Source organism: Asparagus officinalis, chromosome 3 (assembly GCF_001876935.1).
Source record: "Asparagus officinalis chromosome 3, Aspof.V1, whole genome shotgun sequence".
Classification (NCBI taxonomy): Eukaryota; Viridiplantae; Streptophyta; class Magnoliopsida; order Asparagales; family Asparagaceae; genus Asparagus; species Asparagus officinalis.
The window spans coordinates 18,216,997-18,240,153 of record NC_033796.1 but is presented as its reverse complement, the minus strand read 5'-3'; the positions used below and the strand labels follow the sequence as shown (position 1 = coordinate 18,240,153).

Below are 23,157 nucleotides of genomic sequence, written 5' to 3'. Positions count from 1 at the left end.
CTATCCAAGAATTTTTTGGATAATATCTTATCTGCAGTTTGCCCCCCTACATTTGCTGTTATTAAATAACAGTTTGTACACTATAATTACTAAACACGGATACATGCTATTAGCAAATTGGAGAACTAACACTGAAATTTCAACAATATTGCTACAATAAATTAGTGCTAGTAAAAAAAAAATGTTTCTTCAAACTCCCAGTAAAAGGACAAGGTTAAAGATGCTGCATTCCTCAATCCCTTTTCCTCAGCTAAAGGAGAGGTTTCAATTCGGCCATTAGCCTCACTTACGGGAGGAATCAAGACAAGGGATGACGATAATGGTTTATTGGTGTCTTTAGAGCCCACAGATTGGTTTATTCCCTTGGCCATTATATTACAATTATTAAAGAGGAATCCTCTTAGACATCTAGAACAAGTTCCCTTTGCTTAATTTTATGAGAATCAAGAACAATCCTATGTGTATTGCATTATGGATTTCAAGGTGCATACAATTATGGAATAAAACCATCAGCTGGACCTGTCCCCTATTAGACAAACTTATCCTCTTCTAGAGAACATTTTTAATTGCACCAAAAAAAAAAAAAAAAAAAAAATTCCTATTAGACAAACTTATCCTCTTCTAGAGAACATTTTTAATTGCACCAAAAAAAAAAAAAAAAAACAAATTCCTGAGACAAGGATCTACAAATCTTTAATATTGGTATGTAGTATTTTGGCTCATATCTTGCCTGTTTAATGGTTGACCTTCTTTATAAAATTTTTCCATTAATTCCTGTTCATTTTTCTATGGTTCTTCAAGCTAGTTGGCTAAAATGAATACACAGTCTCAGAACATCAAGATTATAAGTTTAGATTTGATATTAACCTTGATTTAGAAATACCGAATTTGTATAGGTTTTCTTGCTAAGCATAGAGTAAGCATGAGCGCTATCCAAGTTATTTTCGCTTTACAAAGATAACCTTTACTACCACAATAAATTTCGGGCTGTGACCGATATTCTACTCTTGGTTACAGAACATGATTCTGGTTATGGTTTGAGACAGAACAAATTCTTTCGATCCATTTGGGTCTGAATGCTTATGCTGTTATTCACTTATTCCTGGTAAGGAATACGAAACATCTGCATACTAAAAAGGTTTTGGTTATATTCTTCCAAGCAGTTTTAGTTTTGAGAGGAAAGTGTTTCCACTTCTGCGTTCACTCTAGACCGTTGAGTCGACTAATATCAATAACTGCTGCTTAAAACACACAGGTAAGTATTTATTCTTCTATATCAACTCAAACTTTAGCTTGAGCGATAATCTAATTATAGAAATCAGAGACATATGGTTATTTGTGCCTCACAATAGAGAACCATATCCACTTCCTATAAAGCCAGAGCATAACAGAAAAAAGAACTGGAACGTTATTTCAATTTCAACGTTGCATAGCCAACACCCTGCTAGAAGTTCATAGCGTCAGCTGTTTCACTTAGACGACCCTTTTCTTATATTGCGTGCGAGCTCTATATTTTCAGGCTTAAGTATATAAATAGAAAAATCATAGCGTATGTTTTTGTACTACAGAAACACCCATATTTGCTCCAACGCATAAATTGTATATATGTGAGGACTTACTTGTGTAACAAAGATGAAACTGGGTATATCAGCCTAGCGTCAAGCATAGGTATCAGGTTCTGCAAATTAAAAGAAACAGCTAGAGTAGCACTTTTTTCCCGGAGAATTAGCTAATGTAATGTGGATTTATAATACAAGGCAATACAGTATACCGCAACGATTTTTCTATAATTTCAATTCCTTCCAAAAATATTTACACACCATTGAAATGGTATTTTTAATAATAATTTTCTCCTGGACTTTCATTTTTTCTAATATCATCGTACCTACTCCAGCATTATCTGGCATAACAAAATGTCTTCCACATTTTATCTTTCTTCAAATCATGATTCATGGATAGAATTAAAAGCAGTACAGCCTTTCAAAAGACATAATTTGAGACCAAAGAGGAATTCTAGACCACCAAACCCCTGTATTCTTCTAAAAGCACAATTCTCAGGTCACCTCAGTTTGCCTACTACTTAGCATACTAAAATCACTAAAACCCTCAAGCAACCAAATTCTTCGATTCCAGGTGTCGACACTCTTAACTCTTTAATCCTCTAAAGAATAAATTCCAACCACCCTTTTATCCCGAGCTTTATCCATGTATAATAAGATCATCACCCAAAAACCTTATTCACTCTACACTGTCACAAACTCTCTACCCCCCAAACTGATGAAGTACGGTGAATTAACTCATTTCAGCCACCCTCAACACAAACTTAGGGTTGAGTACTCAGAGTTCCCATTCAAGTGTGACGGTTGCAAAGAAGTTGGGATAGGATCTCGTTTCAAATGCTCCATTTGTGACTATGATCTCCACAAGCATTGTGCACTTCCGCAACCAAACTCTATGATTCGTCATCCATTCTATCCTAAATGTACATTTCAGTTTCTGTCTCGCCCACCAGGGAACACTGCTCGCTATTGTAATGCATGTCAGCGTGATGTTCATGGATTTGTCTATCATTGTTTCACCTGTGGATTTGATCTTCATCCTTGCTGTGCAAATCTCCCACATGTGCTTGATGCAGAGGGAGGGGTGAGGTTATTCCTGTACCGAAAGGTAATGTAGGTTTCTTCTACGGGCTTTTTGTTGGATTAGTGATTTGATCGTAGAGAGATAGTCTAAGTTTTGTTCATGGTAAAATACATAATTAAAGTTATATAACCTTTAATATAGGTATTAAACAGTCTTCTTTTACTTTTTATAATAAATTAACAATTTTGTACTCTTGACGCAGCAGCATATATATCAATCATGTCCAACTTTTTACATAAAAGAATAAAATGTTGTCCAAGGTAATGTTTGAGTGAAAAATGTAAGTAATCTGGCCATCCAAACTAATAGGACAAGTATAGACCTCATGTTTTGCACCAAGTAGTTACCTCGATCCTAAAACTCAACTTTATTAGCAACAATATTAGCTGAATATTTGTCAGAACAAAACAGTTGGATGCAATGGTAACCTGAAGGTTCAGAATGTCATAAATGTCTTCGATACATCTCAGACACAGAGACACATAAGTGTTAACCACGGACCACAGGTAGCGTACCTTAGACATTAAGACATGTACAACCTATGTTACATGGGTACTTCTATTAGGAAGCTGTACCCAACACGTACCCGTACACATACCCAGACCTCTTGGGCACTATTTGAATACATTCATATGTTTATTTGGGCATATACTCAATTATAGCATACACTCAATTGTATAATACATGTTTTAATTTAAAACACTCCTCATACAGTTACTGGATGTCTATTCTATACTTCCCATCTATTGCTTATATATTGATTTTATATAAATGAAAAAACAATATTGATCTTATGTAAATTATTACTTTTAATACATATAAATATACATACCATGCATACATATAGTTGTGTCACTGTACCCTATCTTTTACAACTTTGCCTTGTCCTGTACCCATACCTATACCCACACCAACACCCATACCCATGCAACTTAGTGTATAACTTATGACTTGATCCCGAAAAAGAGAGTAAATTTTTATTTATCGTGAAACAAATAAAAACTTATATAATTCTATTTTATTTATACTGAAAAGAATCTACTTTATCTTGTTTTCACACAGGTAGGAGCATCATGTCATCGCTGTGGAAGGCGAGGAAGAAGCTGGACATACAGGACCTCCTGCAAGAAATACAACCTCCACGTGGCTTGCGTGATGGAGATGCTGGTTGAGAGCTGGCACGAGATTTATATCGGTACTAGAGGTGGAGGTGGTGGATGGGGAAACACGGGCACAAAGGGATTGGTGAGTGGAACTAAGGTTCCGATCATTAGAGGAGCAGGAATCAATCAACACAGAAGAAAAGGGAAGATGAAGAAGTGCTGTGAAGTGGCTGCTTTGGCTGTTCAGTTCATAATCTCAGCGGTGTTGGGGGATCCTACAGCGATTATTGCTGGAGTTGTTGGATCTTTTATTTCTAGATGATGGTGGTAAAACAATTGGAAGCTTTTGAACTATGTGAAATTCATAGAATAGTAGAGGCTGGGGTAAGTTAGTTAATATATGAGGAATGCTTATTGGACTTAAAAGTTCATGTACACAAGTGTAACTCGTGCCAATGATCATAAGAAGAAGTGCGTGTTTCTGGTGATCTGGCATAAATTATCGATAACCAAATTTGTGCAGGTAATTAGTTGCAACTCAGCTCCTAGGAAATCCTTTTCAGGGTTCTAAGATGAAATTAAATGCACATAACATAATGGAAAAGTAGCACCATATTGATATAGTGAAATAAGTGACTACCTGAAAATATGGATAACGTAAAGACAAGAATAGGGAACAAGGCAGGAGAAGGCTAAATATTTGAGGAAATTTATAAAAGTAGAGGAGACATAGAATTAGACCATTGATCACATAACTCAAAATCAACCATTTCAAATGATCATCCACGACTGATTAATCCTTCAGAGATTATGCCACTGCATTTTATAAGTGAACTAGATAAGAAAAGTCTTAAAACAAACTTAAGTGGTAATTTAAAAATAAAAAATAAAGATTTAAATAAAAACCAAATGCACTTATAAATATAAAATCAAGACAAAATTGCAAATCAAATTCTAAGTTAAATAAACATGCTGGAAATAGAAATACCCAAGCTTATCACATCAAGATGAGTTCGAGTTCAACTTCAACTCATTAACTGTCCATTAGTATGGACATACAAGCACATCTTTAGTAGAAAGGTACTTGTAATAAAAGAGAACTGATGACAGTTAACTTGATTGTTCAATAAGCAGAGACATGTGAACAGCTCTCTTAATGTATAAACCTCAAGAAGAGCATACCTTGATGTAATTCTAAGTTTTCCAAATCCTGAATAAATTCAGCATTTTCAAGTGGAGACTTCTTTTACCTGAGAAAGACGGATGAAAAGAAAAAGTAGCAAATCTGAACTTTTATCAAAGAGATGATAATAGAATTAGCACAATACTTGTAAATGAAGGGTATGAAGAGAAAATGCATACCTGAAATATATGAGTGTGATTTTCCCAGTTTTTCCTGCGGGGCCAGTTTTTTGTCCAAATAATCAGAAATGGCAAAAATAGATACATAATTCCTTATACAACTTGCCACAATCCTCTGCTGATTTTAATTTTATGAACCTAAATTATTGGCAAATCCTCTCATGAATGTAATTAGCAATGTAGTTAGATAGTAAATCATTTTCTATTCTTTAACTAAAATTAACTTCAAAAGAACTTATTATTGTTCTACGAACCAAAGTTCTTTCTCCAATACTAACAAATTCAACACATTTTCTGAGAAGTTTCCTTTGAAGGTAGTGATTTGCAATCTAAACCCATATGTGTCTGAGGTTTGTGAAAACCTTATATTATTTTGGTATCCTATTGCAAACTGCCTAATAGTTTACTCTCAACAATATTGTATTAAAAAGACTGCCTAAAAACCTTTTGTTGAGGTATCTATTTATGGCATTTCACTACTCATTCGGGTAGTCTTTTTCCTCGAAAAGCATCAAGACATACAAAAGTAGAGCAAAAGCTAGATTCATATTATCATATCTAAAGTACGAGGGCCATGCTCACTGCATTAAGCAATTGTATACAATGTTTTGAGTCATACATTTGATAAAAGGTAGGTACATAACAAGGGAGATCTAGTGAATCACCAGAGCAATGATTGTACACATAAACATAAGCATATGAACAACACTAATTAACACTCTCCATTCTTTAGAAAGCATATGCAGGGATAACTACACACATTAGATTGCCACCAACTTGATCATGCTACCAAGTAACAATAATAATTCTCTTTCTTATGATGGAGATCTATAGTTAGTCATACTTCAATCCCAAGTATCTACTTTTCTTTATAAAAAAAAATCTTCCTTTTTTTCAATTTTTAGGTGAAAAGTGAGGGGTCATAGACTCATAGTCAAAGGTTGGAGATGGTATGGAATGGTTGCACATGCTTGCAAAGGCATTTTAATCACATGTTCTTTGTTTGGTAACTGTATGTTCCCCAATTCATTAGCTTTCCAGCTGGTCTGGAATATTTTTGGTGTATATACAAAGTTGCAATAATTTGGGCCGTACATATAAAGGGTCCATATTGTGGGAAATTCAAGGAAAATGTACCAAACCCATAGGCCTTGAAGGTGCTTTTTCCTCTTGGTTGGTCACTCAGTCAACTTTATGGTCAATCACAAAGAAATGAAAAGAAAGAACGACACCAAATTGCAATCTTAAGGGTAATTTTCTTTTTCTTCATGTAGGACAATACAATTAGCATATTTTATTTGGAAATTTGCTGAATAAAAGGTACACTGAAAGAACAATGATAACTGTAATACAAAACTTATACTGCTTTTTATACTCCTACAAACAAAAAAGTAGGATCCAAGATATATAACTCACAATTTTTCTTGACAATTTCTATAAAAGGACCACACACATTTGTTAGTGTTAGTACAAAAGTAGTACGGAACTTATAGTACAATTATCATTTCCTATACTAAAACTAAAGATGACATTTCTTTATTAGGTTAACAAAATTGGTGAGAACAAGCAATAAAGATCACATGTATAGGACTACAAAATACGTAACCTAAAATCTGCATTACAAATTATTCATCAGAAAAATTCTCCAGTTCAAATCAAAACTCAAAACAATTGCATTTGTGAGAATAAGATATAACCTTTTCTATTACAACCTTTTCTTTCGGGCATTTTGAATCACACAAGCAAGTAGAGCACAAGTAAGATTATTAAAACAATCACTCTAAGATACAAAATAATCTGTATGTGCAGGCCCATTACTAATAAAATTAGCCAGCACACATTTACATGAAAGTACGCGACAATTACACTACAAAATAATCAGAACTCACATGCTTTCAAAATCACACCCTCTACGTACAATTACTCGAGTGATCTGTTCCCTAATCAACTTGAATTTAAAAACCAATGCCACCCGTGGTATTCAAAACATCATTAATTATACAAATCAACTTGATAAAATTAGTCTTAACGAACCTTAGAATCTCAATCTAATACAGCGCACTGTACACATCCGGTCCCCTAACTTTGTACCCCAAATAAAAAACATAACGTAATAGAAAAACTTTCAAGATCGGGACCTAATCAAAAGAGTGCGCGCGTCACGTGGCACTCGAAGCTTCATAGGATGAAGCCACAAAAATGAGCGCGCGTAAAGAACAAGGAGAGAAGAAACAACAGGAGACAAAGAAGGGGAAGACGATAACGTGAGCCTGCGGGGTGTACAGAGGCCATGTGAGGTTTAGGAGCACCAACCCTACAATTGGATCTAAAGGCTCGGCCATCGAGGAGCAGGGTGTCGGGGGTTTTGCCCTAATCGAGAGGCAGAGGGAGAGATTCGCGGTTGGTTCACACGTGTCCAGCGCCATGCTTTGCCGCGACGCGGCTGCCTCATCGTTTCGTTACACGGCTGTGTTGCTAGTGATCAGCTACGTAATTATTTTGTCTTAAGATAATGCTTTGATGCACGTTGTCTATTTCGAGTGAAATTTTATTAGGGACCAGAGCGGATGACTAAAGTGAGCTTAGCTCAATGCTTTAACAATGAGGGATCGATATATGCTTTTTTAGGACGAACGGAAGGGGAAGAGTTAGGAAGGCTGTATGTAATATTATACCCTCTAAAAATTTTCGCTGCTGCACTGTAGCTTGTGGCTTTGTTTATAATTCTTAATTAGTAGGGGGGGTGGTTGGGTAGGGGAGGGTTAAAAGTAGATAAATTTGCTCACTTTATTAACCCTCCTAAAGTTTGACGGATTGAGTGAGGAGGGATCAAGACGGTTGTAACCTGAGAACTACCAAGTCTATTAAGTCTTTAAAAGTTGGTCACATGCATGTCATATTAACGAGCCGAGTTCTATAATCTGAAAGTCCGACCTGAGTGTGAGGGCTACCGACCTCTCTAGCAATCCGAGTCCGAGACGAACGACTTCTTCAAGTCGAGATCTGTTAAAGGAATCCAAGTCTGAGACAAAGGTGTCTTTTGCTCAGACTTTACTAGAGAATATCTCGAACAATGGGATGACCTATCAATCTCACTATTGTCATTCGCATTTTAACGCATGGCCAATTAGCGCCCATACATCGCCTCCTGGTCAGCATGACATTAAATGCATGCCAGAGTCATTATGAATTCTCGAGCTGAAATCATAATGACTCGTCATTCTGTTACTATCACATTAAATACAAAGATGACTCATTCAACCGATTGTCGATGCGTGTAAAGTGCAGTATGATCGACCAACTGCACCAACCCAGTCGAATTACCAACATGCCCCCACAAATTCTCTATAAATAGTGGATAACTCTACTACACGAAGGTACGCAAAATAAAATCCTATAATTGAATTCTGCATTTACTATTTTGCTTAATCTATCATGTACTTGAATGTCGAAGGGCATGACAAGGAAATATTCCCTGACGCTCTAACGAATGTTATTTGTATAGGGATCTGCTTCCTCCTGATTAACCAGCCATCAAAGAAGATTAAACTCCTCCAAATATCCATCCCCTCATACAATTAAACTTTCTAACATGAACCAAAATTTAAATGAAGTTTTCCCAATATTCCATTATTGCGCATAGAGAAAATAAAGAAATTAATTAGATGTGTGAATTATTCTTCAAAGGGTAATTATTAGTCATATATTATTCCTTCTCTTTCCATTCACTATTCTAAATAAACACAAATATAACATATATACTCTATGATTACAACATACTCTATTTCCCCCCTTCTTGTCTGTCCAAAAACAATTAATCTCATACCATCTATTTCCTCTCCATCCCTTTTCATTGAGTTTACCTCAATCATTCCCGTCCCCTCCCTTTTCTATATCCAAACCCACTATAACAGTATAAAGTGCAGGACTTAAATTTTAATAGATTCAATTTTATTTAGGATAACGTAGGTATAGGTCATAGGAAAAGGGATTAATTACTAAGTTATGTGTTTCAAAATATTTTTGAAGCGTTGTTATAATTAAGAATTTTAAGGATATTTTTAGAAATCCTAGATCGTTCTTTCCACTAATAAATGCATAAGATATGCAGCAGAGAGCAGAAAACATTATAGTTAAAATACTAACAGTAATCTTAAATAGATTATTTGAAGTAATTCAAAAAGTCTGATGACATAATTCTTAACAAAACTAAATAGAAGAATATGATCTATATAACCGGCCTAAAAATCCGGATAAATAATTTATTGTTGTATCAAAATAAACTAGGTTCATTTCTTACTAAAAACGTCTTTAGATCACTTTACAAACCTATGTGTGTTTGAAAATCTTTTCAAACTAGCCAGGACTGAAGCTGGCCCAAATTTGAGCTATTTTCTATTTAATAAAAAATCGGGTAAATTCTGACTTGGTTTTTAGGCTAAATAGTGGCTACTAAACCAGTTATAGTTTGGACCACCCCTATCATGATCCAACCTAAAACTGGTTTGAGATAAAACTAGGCTAGGATCAGTCATGATGCGGTTTTATATGAGTCATCAAACATGTTGTGTGCTGATACCACTTGAAGTGCGCGGAAGCCAAAACCGATGTGCTTCGAGGAACCAAAACAAACGCCGAGAGAAGGCCAAATAAACAAGTAATGCCACAAACACAAACAACCAATTTTTACGTAGTTTGGCAAGTTGCCTACGTCCATGAGGCAAGGGGGAGGAGTTTTTCACTAATAGATAAGGAGAGTACAAATTGAGATTACAAATCATTCAAAACAAACTAACTAATCTCACCAACAAAGCTCTCAATCTCTCAAACAATAATCATAACCAATAGCTCAGAAAGATCTCTCTTTTCTGTGCTCAAAATATCCTCTTGACTGCTCCAAAGAAACCCCAAAACGTGTGTTGGTATTTATACCAAACACCAATCCCAAACAGATCAGGAAACCAAAACCAGGCCCAAACCCGACGCGTGGTCAAGCGGCCAGAACGACAGAAACCAATAAACAATTACAGGGTTTGGCGGTCGACCGTCGAAATCGTCGCGATCGACTGGCCAAAGCTCCCAAAATTGCTTATACTCGTGCATGTTTGCGGCCGACCGCAACTTGTCTCGCGGTCGACTGGCAAGCGTCTAAATGCCTGTATACTTCATTTTTTCTGATCTTCTCCAATGTTTTTGTCATTTCTACAATTCTTCACATCGGCGAAGTTTTTTAAAAACTGAGCCGACACTAATATCAATCAAATATCTCACTTTTTGCGTCCAGTACGAAGTGGAACAAAAACCACGACAACGGACTCAATCCACAACAAGTTGAAAACCCAAATGAGAATGTGATCACTCTCCAAACATCGATGTCTACTCACCAAATCAGCTGCATCATAAATGACTGCCTACGTATCCTCTTGCCCAAGGAATCAAGCCTTCACATAGTTCACCCAACAGCCTCCAAATACCCTCAATCAAATAGAAGAGTTCGCAAGTCTTCTCTAACATCACCAACGAATCTGCAACTGATAGCTCTCCCAATGGCCCCAAAATAAAACAAAATAAGAACTTTCACCCGAGATGAACCAATGGTCATATCCAAATCGAAACTATGTCTACCAGCTGCACTCGAATCAACCATCTCATCATCTGTATCCAAATCCAAATGATCCCTAAACTATGTCATCTCAGCTGGAATCCCAAACGATATAGTATGATCTGGAGTATGTAGAGTAATCTCCACCCAACGTGAAGTAGCATCACACTCTACCTGCTGTGATATCCCAACGATCTGATCAACACTCTCCACCTGCTGAGAGTTAATTGTGACATACCTGTTCAGAATAAAATCAGAGTCTCTCAACCGATAATCAAGCGAGACTCTGAATCCCAAATGTGTAATCGGATCAAATCTCACATTCTCGATGTGACCAAATGCTGGGCAACCAAACATCTGACGCAACCTAAAATTTAAAACAGCTCCACCAGATCCAAAATCTCCACACGCAGCAGTCGGCAACCTATAACTAAGATGACCCAAATATGTCGAAGCTCCAAAACTCCTCTGTAATCCAACGCTCGACAACTCATGTCAATCCTCCTCCAGCAAGGAATGATCCATCAAAATTGTCATCTCATCTCGTCGCCCCAATGTTTCCTCTCCAATGAAGTGTCTCAAGCTGTCATGAGCTGGGCACAAATGTAGAGAAGAACCTCTACGAAAAACAGAACGTCGTGTTACCTTTCCGTCAATACACTTCATCCAACTGTTATTGAATTCTAGGACTTCATACCAACGAGACTTGGTTGCAACCCACAAAAGCCTAGAACAGTCCCCAACGCAAGAAACCAAATATTGAATACCTTCCAATGATGTCTCCTTGGAAGGCCCCCAAATGCCTGAATGAACACCACCTAGAAGACCCTTTGCCCAGTGAATAGAAGTGTCAAACTCTATCTCGGTCTTCTTACTCATACCAATGAGCTCACAATACTTCAAATTTCAGGTCAAAGCACTCCTCAACAATACATGCACAATATCAATAATCGAATAAACCCAGCCTCAAATCCTCTTTCTCAGTCATCTTCCTCAAAGCACCAACAAATAATGTGGAACAAACGAAGAATAGATCCAAACTAAAAAAGAAAGATTTTTATCTCTAACCGAAACCCTAACAAGGACCTCCAAAAGATCTCACTCCTACACGATGGTAGACAAGATCCACAATAGTAAACATCTCATCTTTATCACCAAACGAAGCGCTAAACGAACTTCCATAGCGATCTACTCCTCCAGTTAGCTCAAGTGTAGCCCAAGCTCTGATACCACTTGTTGTGCTCTGATACTACTTGTTGTACGCTGATACCACTTGAAGTGCGCAGAAGCCAAGACCGATGTGCTTCGAGGAACCAAAACAAACACAGAGAGAAGGCCAAACAAACCAAAGTAATGCTACAAACACAAACAACTAATTTTTACGTGGTTCGACAAGTTACTTACGTTCACAGGGCAAGGGGGATGAGTTTTTCACTAATAGAAAAGGAGAGTACAAACTGAGATTACAAATCATTCAAAACAAACCAACTAATCTCACCAACAAAGCTCTCAATCTCTCAAACAATAACCCTAACCAATAGCTCATAAAAATCTCTCTTTTCTGTGCTCAAAATATCTCATTGACTACTCCAAAAAGACCCTAAAACGTGTGTTGGTATTTGTACCAAACACCAATCCCAAACACACCAGGAAACCCAAATCAGGCCCAAACCCGACGCGCGGTCGACCGTACTTGACGCTGCGGTCGACCGGTCAGAACGACAGAAACCAATAAACAATTACATGGTTTGGCGGTCGACCGCCGAAATCGTCACGGTTGACATGCAAACGTCTAAATGCCTGTATGCTCTATTTTTCCAGATCTTCTCCAATATTTTTGTTGTTTCTACAAATCACACCCTATAACTGCTTTACATAATAAGTAAAAATTTCAATTCATAAACAATTTTTTGAACCTTAAAATAAGATTCCTCGAGCCTACAGTGAGTGAAGCTCCTATCTTGCCTCTTTGTTTATCCGCTTCAATAATAATTCACCCATTTATCGAACGCTAAAACAAAGACAAATTACGACGCATTGCTCCGTCACACTAACTATACAGTGCCCATAACAAAAACATCAACGCTCCCAACGAATTCGATGTCACCGTACATTGCCTCTCAAAAAGGCACACGAAGCGACCAATTTTGCTCACCTCATCACTGTCCCCATACTCTCAACACACCTCGACCGTCATTAAAATATCCATACAAATTTCAATGCCTGTTATTCACTTAAATGTTTTAGAGTTGAAAAATTCTCCAAAAACTCAAAATATGGAACCAATAAGGGAACATGTGAGCTGTCCCCTTTTTATTGCATAATGAGCTGGCTATCATAGGTCCATGTAGCAAAGTTCTTTAGAATTTCACTCAGTTAGTGTTCGTATATCCTTCCTGTTTTGATAGTATCTATGCATTCTCACTTGTTTAAAATTAAAATATTAATATTTTTAATTATGCAATTGTGAAATTTTTTTCTAAATGTTTCTCTATAATACTTATAAACTAATTATAGAGCTTTTTAAGTACTAAATTTTATTGAATTTATAATTGAACGTATTAAAATTCTATTTTAGCTGCATTTTAATTCTATTTTTAAGTAGTGTTAGGATCAGTTTAACAATTTTACAAATATTAATGGTAAGAAAGCTCTGTGGTTAGCCTATTGATATCATATATGAATATTCAAGAGAAAATTTTCACATTTATACGATAGCGAATATCAACATATCAATTTTTAACAACTTAGTACATATAAATGCTAAAAAAATCAAGTGAGAGTACATAAGTGCTAAGTGAAATTATAAGTACAATTTAGCCTATTTCAATTTATAAGTTTCTTTAGAAAAAAATGGCTAAATGGCACTTACATATCCTATTATTTCATCACATTTACGCTTAAATACCCCAAGTTATTAAAAGCAACACTTTCATACTCTAATTTGGTAAAAAATAGTATTTTAATAACATAAGCTAGAAAAAAGCCGGTATGTTAGTACCTTCTGTTAGTTGCATATAGAAATATTAGTAGGAATACTCCCATATACTTAGCACTATTGTATTGACCATGTTTGTTGCCATTTTTAGTACCATTATACATATCTTATATCTTTTTATAAAATTTTATTTGTTGTCATTCTTAATACCACTACACATATATCATATCTTTTTATTAAATTTTATATTAAATTTTATTGAGGGATGGTTTTATCATAGTATGTTTATTAACCGCACAGTAGAAAACTCAAGATATTTAAATGTTGTTTTTTATAACTTAAAATATTTAAACTTAAAAACTGTGAAAAAATCGAGCATTCAAGTGTCATCTAGCTGAAAATTTTTTCTATTAATTACTTCTAGTACATAGAAAACACAATATCTACTCCTCTATATTTATAGGAGGCTTAAAAGATTCAATATTCATGTTGCAATAATTGATACAGCAAATTACTATAGTATATTACTGTAGCACAAAGAGAAAACTGTAGCATTTAAAAAAGAATTACTGTAACATTTTAAAGAGATTACTGTAGCACAAATAAAAAAAATGATGAGCCGCGCTTTACATGGGGTGCACGCTGATAAAGGAGGCGTTGCTATATGTCTCGCAGCCCCCATCGCGCACAAGGGAGAGAGAGAAAAATTCTTTAAGGACCCAAAATATAGGACCAATAGGGGGGTCAAATGAGGTGTCCCCCTCCTATTGGATAATGAGTTGACAATCATTAATGATGTTCAACTCATTATCCAATATGGGGACACCTCATTTGTCCCCCCTATTAGCCCCATATTTTGGATCTTTGTAGCAAAACTCGGAAGAAAAATAGGGGTGGGTCCCACCGCCTTTTCTTTCCCTTGCGCGATGCGTACCACCCCTATTTCTCTCCCTTGCATGATGCGTACGCCATGGGAGGCTGCCAGACAAATAGCATTTTTGCTAGTAAAGATAGTAAAAAGCAACGTAAGCTCTTCTAGTTTTGGCCCACAGAGTCCAAAATAAATGACGTCACCTCTCCCCGTCCCATCGCTATTAATAACCCTAAGGCAAATCCGTCGTCTACTATTCCCCATGCGTGGCTTTGATTAGCACCCATCGCCCCTAAACATGCCACTCCGTAGTTTCCTCTAAGCTCGACCTACACTTCCAATTCTACCCCTCCTCTTCCGTCCCGCCTTCCAACCAGGCATCACCAACTTACAGCCTGTCATCAGAATCCCCCTCTCCCACTATAAAAACCATCTCCCCCCTTTCACATCCCCACCAAACATTCAAGCCAAGACGAATCATAACGAGCGCAAAATATCCAAAATCGAAATAAAACATAAAAAATAGTTCTTTACCTGGAAAAAAATGGGAGGCTGTGCATCTTGCGAGGCGACGGCGGTGGGCCCGGCGGCGACGGGGAAGCTGATCCTCGCCTCCGGCGACCTCCAAGAATTCGATCGTCCAATTAGGGTTTCGAGCATTATCGAGAAGAACTCTGAGTGGTTCATCTGCGACGCCGACGAGATGGAGTTCGACGGATTCATCTCAGCCGTCGGATCTGACGATGAGTTGAATCCAGGCCAGATCTACTTCGTTTTGCCGAGATCGATGCTTAAGAAACCTCTTCACGCTGAAGAGCTCGCAGCGCTTGCAGTTAAAGCGAGCGCAGCGTTGATGAATGGACGGCCGTTAGTTTTTGGCGTTGGAGAGAAGAAGGAGATGTTGAAGACGGTGACGGAGATGAGACGGAGATCGAAGAGGGCCTCAAGTGGCAGAGGCCGTAATTTTGTGACGGATCTGTGTGTGATTCAAGAGTGAGATGAAATGGATGAAGTCGAAGCGAAACTCTCGTTTTGTTGAGAAGAATGGAGAATATTCCATGAGATCGCCGGTCCGTTGATCCGCGGACGAGTCGAGGTTAAAAAGAGAGGGAAAAAGGATATTTATGAAACTTTTTGTTGTTCCGCGAGGCACCGGAACGAGATTGATTGCGTTATTTTTTTGTATATAAAAAACAATAGAAATGTACAGTGAGAACAATATGGAACTGTTTTGGGCGCACCTTGATCGTTTTTGCTAGGAGTTACTGTCATGGTTATGATGATGATAATACGTGATGTGCTGAGCTCTTTTTCTTTTTGGGCTGTCTTTATTGTCGTCAAGTTACGAAAGGCACTGTAGCGCGAGATATTGGTGTGGTTTTATTTTTGAGATGGACTTTTCATGGGAAGCGGACGATGTTATTAGACCATCTCCAACAGCTTCTCTAAAATTTTCCCCAAAATAAAGAAACAAAAGTCATATTTTTTAAATTATTTTTGCTCCAACTCCAACAGCTTTCCTATTTTAAAAAATCGCATTTATTACAATAATAAAGCTCTCCCTAAAAATTTGGAGAATGCTGCAGATTTGGGGAAGACTCCTTATTTTTCTATTCCTTCCTTATTTTGGGGAATGGGATGAGGAATCTGTTGGACAAAAAAAAACTCTATATTCCCCAAAATTGAGTATTTCAAGAAGATGTGGAAGCTGTTGGAGATGCTCTTAGCACTTGATATGAAAAGTTAAAATTCTGAGCGACGTTAATGAAGCTAATTTGTTTTTTTTTTTGGACACAAGTCGGCTTTAATAAAAACTAATTTGCTGTTTTTTTTTTTTGAGGAATTTAGCATTATTTTTGAATGATAACAATATATGGAAGAGCTAAAATCTGGTTAAAGTTGATCACATATACTACTTAGCATATTCATATTTATATTTGTTTATTAATCACAGATACAAATACAAATATAAGGCACTGTCTAACAATTCATATTCAATGTTCTTCAAATTAAATACATGTACAAACAAAATCACATAAAAAAACAGACATATGGAAAACGGGGGCATAAGATGAATTTGGAAAACTTTGTGTTTTCCCCCCTTGTTCGAAGAACATTAATAATACTTCCCACTTCCGTGTTGGTTGGTTTGAAAATTACACTCTTTAGCTCGATGGCATGTGGGTACTTTCAGATTAACACAGACTAGATTTTATACTACAAGCAGAGTAATTCATGAATTGTAACAACATGCACAAGTCTAATTATCTTAGAGATGCTGGAATTTAATTTATATATAGTACCAACGTATAGTTACACTCCTTTCTTCTTTATTGAAGCAATGCAATGGAGAATCACTAGATATATCTTTCACAATGCAAGTAGCCAAAAAAGTTGAGTTTCGAGCTGATGCTATGTCTTGTTAACTAAGCATCAACAGAGACCAAGTGGCGTGCAAAAGATAGAGTGATGATGGCACAAGTTGGAGCTTTTTTGCCCCGCAGTCAGGCTACACTTGGGGTCTTGGAGGGTACTGCATATATACCTTCAATAATTGGGAGATAAGGGGGGGGGGGGCGGGGGGGGGGAGAACATCATTTGACAACAGGTCCAATCATGGACGAGGCGACTACGTTTTTCATGAGGAGGAATTATTGGGCTTCAAGTGCATATAAAATTTTATTTTCTTTCCCCGTTTTATAATTAAAATAGTAACTTGTATGCACTTTTTGAAAGTTAGTTCTAATTTATACTAGTTAAGTACTAGTTGAAAACTAATTATAATTGCTTTTCGTGGGTAATGCTTCAAAGAATTTGCTAAAAGTAACTCCTCGTTTATTTTGGTTTTGAATTTTCCATTTAAATATTTAAATAGCTTTAACGTTTAGTATATATTATATAATATATATATATATATATATATATATTATATATATATATATTATATATATATATATATTAAATATACTTGCATGTTGTTCATTCGGATTGTGTGACTGTACTTGTAGAATAGCATATTTGACTGGTAAAAAGCGTAGTCTGTCAATGTCCTGGCTTGGATCCCTCAGTCACAGACCAATTCTTCTAAACAACAATAACTCATTTACTAATCTTAACTGCCGCTATAATCACGGAAGCAGCTTTCAAGTTGTTGAGATAAATTTTGCTCTTTCGTTGGGATTTTTCCAACGAAAGAACAGAGGCAGTTGCAGAGCCAACGCGGTCGAGTCAAGTAGCAAGCAAGTGGCCACATCCGTGTCCTTGGGCACCTTGGTAAATTGATTCGGTGAAAGCTGAAACAACGTTTTTTCCTCGCAATTTAGTTGGACTTACTTGGAATTTGAAAATTATTTCTCTCGTATTTGGATTTATTTGGAAATTCAAAACTTCACACGTATGTTTGCTGGATTCCATCCCGAGTAGGCGGTGCGTATAGAAATAAATCGTGATGTCTGCATTATTTGATCTTTTATTTGCAATTAATGTCAATGTTAACCGTCCACTATTTTACTGACAATTATAGTTCAAATATACATTCTCTAAAAAATAATGCTAGGAGCACACCATGAACCACACTCTCAACCACACCCTAACACTCTCTATAGTGCTAGTGGGCCATGCATGATATTTTTAAAAAAATATCATGCATGACCCACTAACACTATAGAGAGTGTAGGGGTGTGATTGAGAGTGTGGTTCATGGTGTGCCCCTAGTGGGACTCTTCTCTAAAACTGGTTGTAGAGAGCTTCTACAACTTGTCAATTACATCTTCCCATTCGGTAGACCTTATAAATGATATTGTTTAAATAAATTATTTAAAAAATTAATTATGAGACCCACTACATAAGCTGATGATATCATTCGCTATAACTAATTGTAGGGCTTCTCTACAATTAAGAATATAGAGAATATCCAAATCCTAGCAGTTCTACCTTTAAAAAGAATCATAACCTTTCACTAACTAGTTGGGACTTTTCAGCATTAAATCATCGTATTTGAGAGGTGCTAAGAAGAGACCATCAAAGTCCAAAATTCTTAGATTTTGATTTAGTTTGAACAAACCAAAAAAAGTATATAGGGTAAGGGTTAGATGAAATTAGTTGATCGTTCATAAACGTTCTTTCTCGCGAGAGAAAAGAATCAGAGGCTTTTCTCATCAAAGATGTGAGCATAGGCCCATGCAATGGCCCAACATTATCCCTCAGCTGAAATATTTATACTTTCTTTCGACATCTTGGTTGTTATCGCCATTATTCGCTGACACGTAGCAATTTTGACGGACTACCATACTCTATAATTGTTGCCTTGTTGGCATTCTCTCGCAGTTTGATGCTCCCCGAAGAGCTCGAAAGTATCCTTCGATGCAAATCGAAAGGGATATGTGCATGTCATGCTATATATCTAACCAAGTTCTAATAAGCACCGACAAATGAATCCGACCGACGTTCCGACTCCACCGAATATAATTAGATACGTGACGTGTGACCCAATCCGAATAATGTCAAGCTTGCTTGAATATTGATTGTGCGTGTTTCCCAGGGATTGGTTGGCTGGCTTGAAATAAAGTCGTAAATGCAAACGGAACAACCGGATTTATAAAATGAGTGCTGCTACAGGGACCCAAAATATGGGACCAATGGAGAGGACAAGTGAGGTGTCCCCTCCCTATTGCATAATGAGTTGGCCATGCCAATTCATTATGCAATAGGGAGGGGACACATCACATGTCCCCTCCCTTGGTCCCATATTTTGGGTCCTTAAATCATTTTCCTTATAAAATATATTGTTTAGTTTATAACTTTGTAATTTGAAAATATAAATGGATTTACATTTTGTATAAAAAATTGCATGCTTCAGAGAGAGAGAGAGAGAGAGAGAGAGAGAGGAAGGAATTTAAAGTGGGTTCTATTGCTAATTCGGTGGGAGGAAAAACTGCAGGATTTAAAAAAGAGCATTAAAAAAATAACAAATACTAAATAATTCCACCTCATAAAAAAGCTTTTTAAATTCAAACAGAAAAACTAGCTATTCCCAAATTTACTTATATGACAAAACTTCGAAGCTTTTGCTTGATTGTTTTTGAACAAATTGTAAAGTATTTGGAAATATATTTCCTACAATATAATTGTAGATATTCAAACATAAATTTGGAGTTGATTTCTGGCAACAAATGCTTCAATATTCTCTGCAATTTATTTTTGCAGCGAACAAAAACAGCCACTCAGTGGTGGAAATGAATAACAAACAAAAGTTTATATAATTATTCGGTTACATGCGTTTTGATAATTTATCTTATGGCCTGTTTGAATTCAAGGATTTAATTTCAAATTCTTTAATTGAGCCAATTACAGTGTTTGGATATACTAGTAATTGAGAATTTGGATTTGGTCCAAGTCCATTTGAAGTTTAAAACTATAATGAATCATAACTTTCAAATTACACGGACATTGATGTCATTCCCAATTTCGTGATCCCTATCACTCTTTCACGCACGATTGGGAGACTGAGCGCGATTGTCTCTCGCGAGCCCCCTCTCGATTCTCTCTCTCCTTCTCCACCAAAACCCTAACCCTAGATCCAACCTCTCTCTTTCACCTCCATCATGGATTTTTCTCGCGAGCACCCTCTCAATTCTCTCCTCCATCATGTATTTTTCTCGTGAGCATCCTCTCGATTCTATCTCTCTCTATTTCCACTGAAACCCTAACCTTAGATCCAAATCTAGAGTGGAGGAAAAGAGAAGAGTGAGGAAGAGAGAGCTTGTATAAGTTTGGTATTTTCTTCATAGTGACCCCCCCTCCTCCTGTGGATGTAGGCAAGTTTGCCGAACCACGTAAATCTCGTGTCTGTATTGTCTTAACTGTGGGTTTGCCGTTGCTCGTAGGTTCCCTCGATATTTCAGTCCTAGAACTGATGAGAGGAAGAGTGTATATTTCACTTTGTTGAAATATTTTACTTTCTATTCTAGTTTCCTTTGAGAAACAAGAATATAGAGGTTGATTTGTGCTTTTATGAAAACAAAAGCCAGGGCTCTCTCCCAGGTGATATCGCTTCCGCGGCGTGAGGGCGTGACTCTGCGGCCAACAATTGGAGAAAGGCCAATGGCCTCTATTCTATCTTACATTCCCTATATTGTATTGATATGTTCTTTGTATTGGAGCATTTTTTGTATGGCATCACCATTCTATGGCAAATTTCCTTGTATTTCTAAAGTTCTCTTCAAGTTTGGTGCTGATTATTTTGGAAATTTTTTGAGCTTCCTTGTACTGAAGTGATGATTAATGTTTAGGTGCACAAAAACCATCCAAATGAAGCATATCTTTGTGACACTTGTGACATAAGAGATATAAGAGAAATATGCCCTTTTGTCCTGATTATACCAAGCATATCTTTGTGACACTTGTGACATAAGAGATATAAGAGAAATATGCCCTTTTGTCCTGATTATACCTAAACCAAGTGAAATTGTCAAAAAACATAAGAGATATAAGAGAAATATGCCCTTTTGTCCTGATTATACCTAAACCAAGTGAAATTGTCAAAAAATGAAAGAAATTGAATTGAGGCCCTTGAAGGTAAAGAACAAGGAATTGGAGGTTCTATGTATCTCTATGTTATTAAAGTTTTATGGTTCGATCATGTTGGCGATGAAAGATGCTAGTTAAAGGGCATCAGAGTTGGTAAATTTCCTCATTTTTCAAGAGATAGTAGGTTCACATAGTTTGAAAAGCTAATATAACTTTCATTGTTAGCAAATATCTTAATTGTATAAAGATAGTAGGTTCACATAGTTTGAAAAGCTAATATAACTTTCATTGTTAGCAAATATCTTAATTGTATAAGCCTTTGATTAGTCCTCTGGACTACATAATAATATAACTTTCATTGTTAGCAAATATCTTAATTGTATAAGCCTTTGATTAGTCCTCTGGACTACATAAATTTTATATTAGATTTTCCCTTCTTGAAGTTATCTAGTCCTTAAGGACAAACTTGCAGTTTTTTTCTACATGGAGCATCAAGGTAATAGTTGTTGTTGGTGTTGTAGGCATTAAGCTCTTAATCTTAGAGGTTCCATCTACTGCAACAGCTGTTTGTTAATATTATGTTGAAAATTGACCATCGTGCTCAAGGTAATGAGTTCTTCATGGTTTTCTGTTACCAAATTTTACAATTTGGAGCTTTGCTATTAATTTTCATCTCATACTACATTTTCTAAAAAAAAATCTATAGCTCTCTATTTGGGATTGAAGCAGTGAATGTCATTTAAAGCCTGATAAATTATAAAGCACAATAATAGTTGCTAGAGGTAGAAGATTGGTGGTGTGCACATTTCTTTTCTATGATATTGCTAACAAGGATTTATAACCTGATATGAAGTTAATTTTGTACAAAATGATACAAGTTTGTTATGGTGAGAAAAGCCCATGATTGCATGATTCAGTTAAAATTAATATTGCAATCAGATTTGGCACTTGAATGATATATTCTATGCGTGGGAATCCTATCCATGCATCATGGTGAAAAAGTTTGCTAACTTATTTGCAAATCTTATATTTACTTGTATATATTTACTTGTATATTATTGATGGAAGCACCTGATTCATGGATGTTATGGTTGTACTACTTTTGTTTTTGGTTTCATCATTAATATAGCGCGTTAGGTTGCAAAAAAGTCCAAATGATTCAAAGTTTTGCCTTTTTACTTCGCCGTCATGTCATATATTATTACCAGACTACCATGATGCTCATTGGGATCTAAAGTTAAAATTTGGAGTAAATCTATGATTATAATATCATCCAGTGATAATAATCAATATTTATTGATCTGTTCACCAGAAAAGCTATTGATTCTTGCAAGGTCTCTACTAGTTCAGTTAAATAGTCAAGAAAATTAGGTACAATGGTCTATGAATGAGAATTTCATGACATGAGTTAACAATTTCTTGAAGTTTCATGAATTACTCAGCTCTATCCATCCTTTAGTTTACTCACTCCTTTCATGTGCAGAAAATTGCAAATGACATTGAGCATGAATACTTGCACAACTTCTGTTTTCTTTTTACATACTGAGCATATTTATAAAATTTGACTTGAAGATCGTAGGCTTCCCCCTTTTTCCATTTGAATTCCATGCAAAAATATAAAGCTTTCAAATTGCTTCCTTATTCTATAAATTAGTGTTTTATATGATCTTCTAGGTAGCGGACACGGGTGCAAACACGGACAAAGATATAGATACGGATACGAGACATGGAAAATTTATAAAATGCAGGATAGGGGGCACAACTATGTGTGTGCATAAAATTTACATTAGATCAAATATTGAATCCAAATACATATAACATTTGTATGTTTCTTTCTAGGGAAAATTGCTTGGGGGAACCAACTTAATTTGGGTCATTCATCCCCACCCTCCAACTAAAGTCAACCACTTGGGGGCACCTTGACCCAAGTTGTAATGCTTTTACACCCCAAACCCAAGATTGTATATATACTTTATAGTGTATTTTTGCCAATTGCCCTTTTTACCCTTTGTACTCCTCCGATTTTGGGAATACCAGGTGAGTTTTTTTATCTTGTTGGCCAGCAAAGCAACCCATCAAATCGGAAGTCAGATTTGAAGTCACTTCCGTT

At 36.3% G+C, this 23,157-nt stretch overlaps 2 protein-coding genes across 2 annotated transcripts; both read left to right on the top strand.

Moving 5' to 3' along the window:
• Positions 2,257-4,264, top strand: LOC109833226. The gene is made up of 2 exons (XM_020400826.1): positions 2,257-2,667; positions 3,706-4,264. Exons 1-2 carry the CDS (start codon positions 2,278-2,280, stop codon positions 4,066-4,068), a joined length of 753 nt encoding a protein of 250 aa, XP_020256415.1. The 5' UTR covers positions 2,257-2,277; the 3' UTR covers positions 4,069-4,264.
• On the top strand, positions 14,449-15,837 carry LOC109833225. The gene has a single exon (XM_020400825.1). It carries the CDS (start codon positions 15,064-15,066, stop codon positions 15,514-15,516), a length of 453 nt encoding a protein of 150 aa, XP_020256414.1. The 5' UTR covers positions 14,449-15,063; the 3' UTR covers positions 15,517-15,837.

What these genes read in the sequence shown, in the direction of transcription:
- LOC109833226 (XM_020400826.1), top strand. Translation starts at nt 2,278, where the DNA reads ATGAAGTACGGTGAATTAACTCATTTCAGCCACCCTCAACACAAACTT. An exon ending in GGTTATTCCTGTACCGAAAG is followed by an intron (nt 2,668 to 3,705) that starts GTAATGTAGGTT and finishes GTTTTCACACAG; the next exon opens with GTAGGAGCATCATGTCATCG.
- LOC109833225 (XM_020400825.1), top strand. Translation starts at nt 15,064, where the DNA reads ATGGGAGGCTGTGCATCTTGCGAGGCGACGGCGGTGGGCCCGGCGGCG.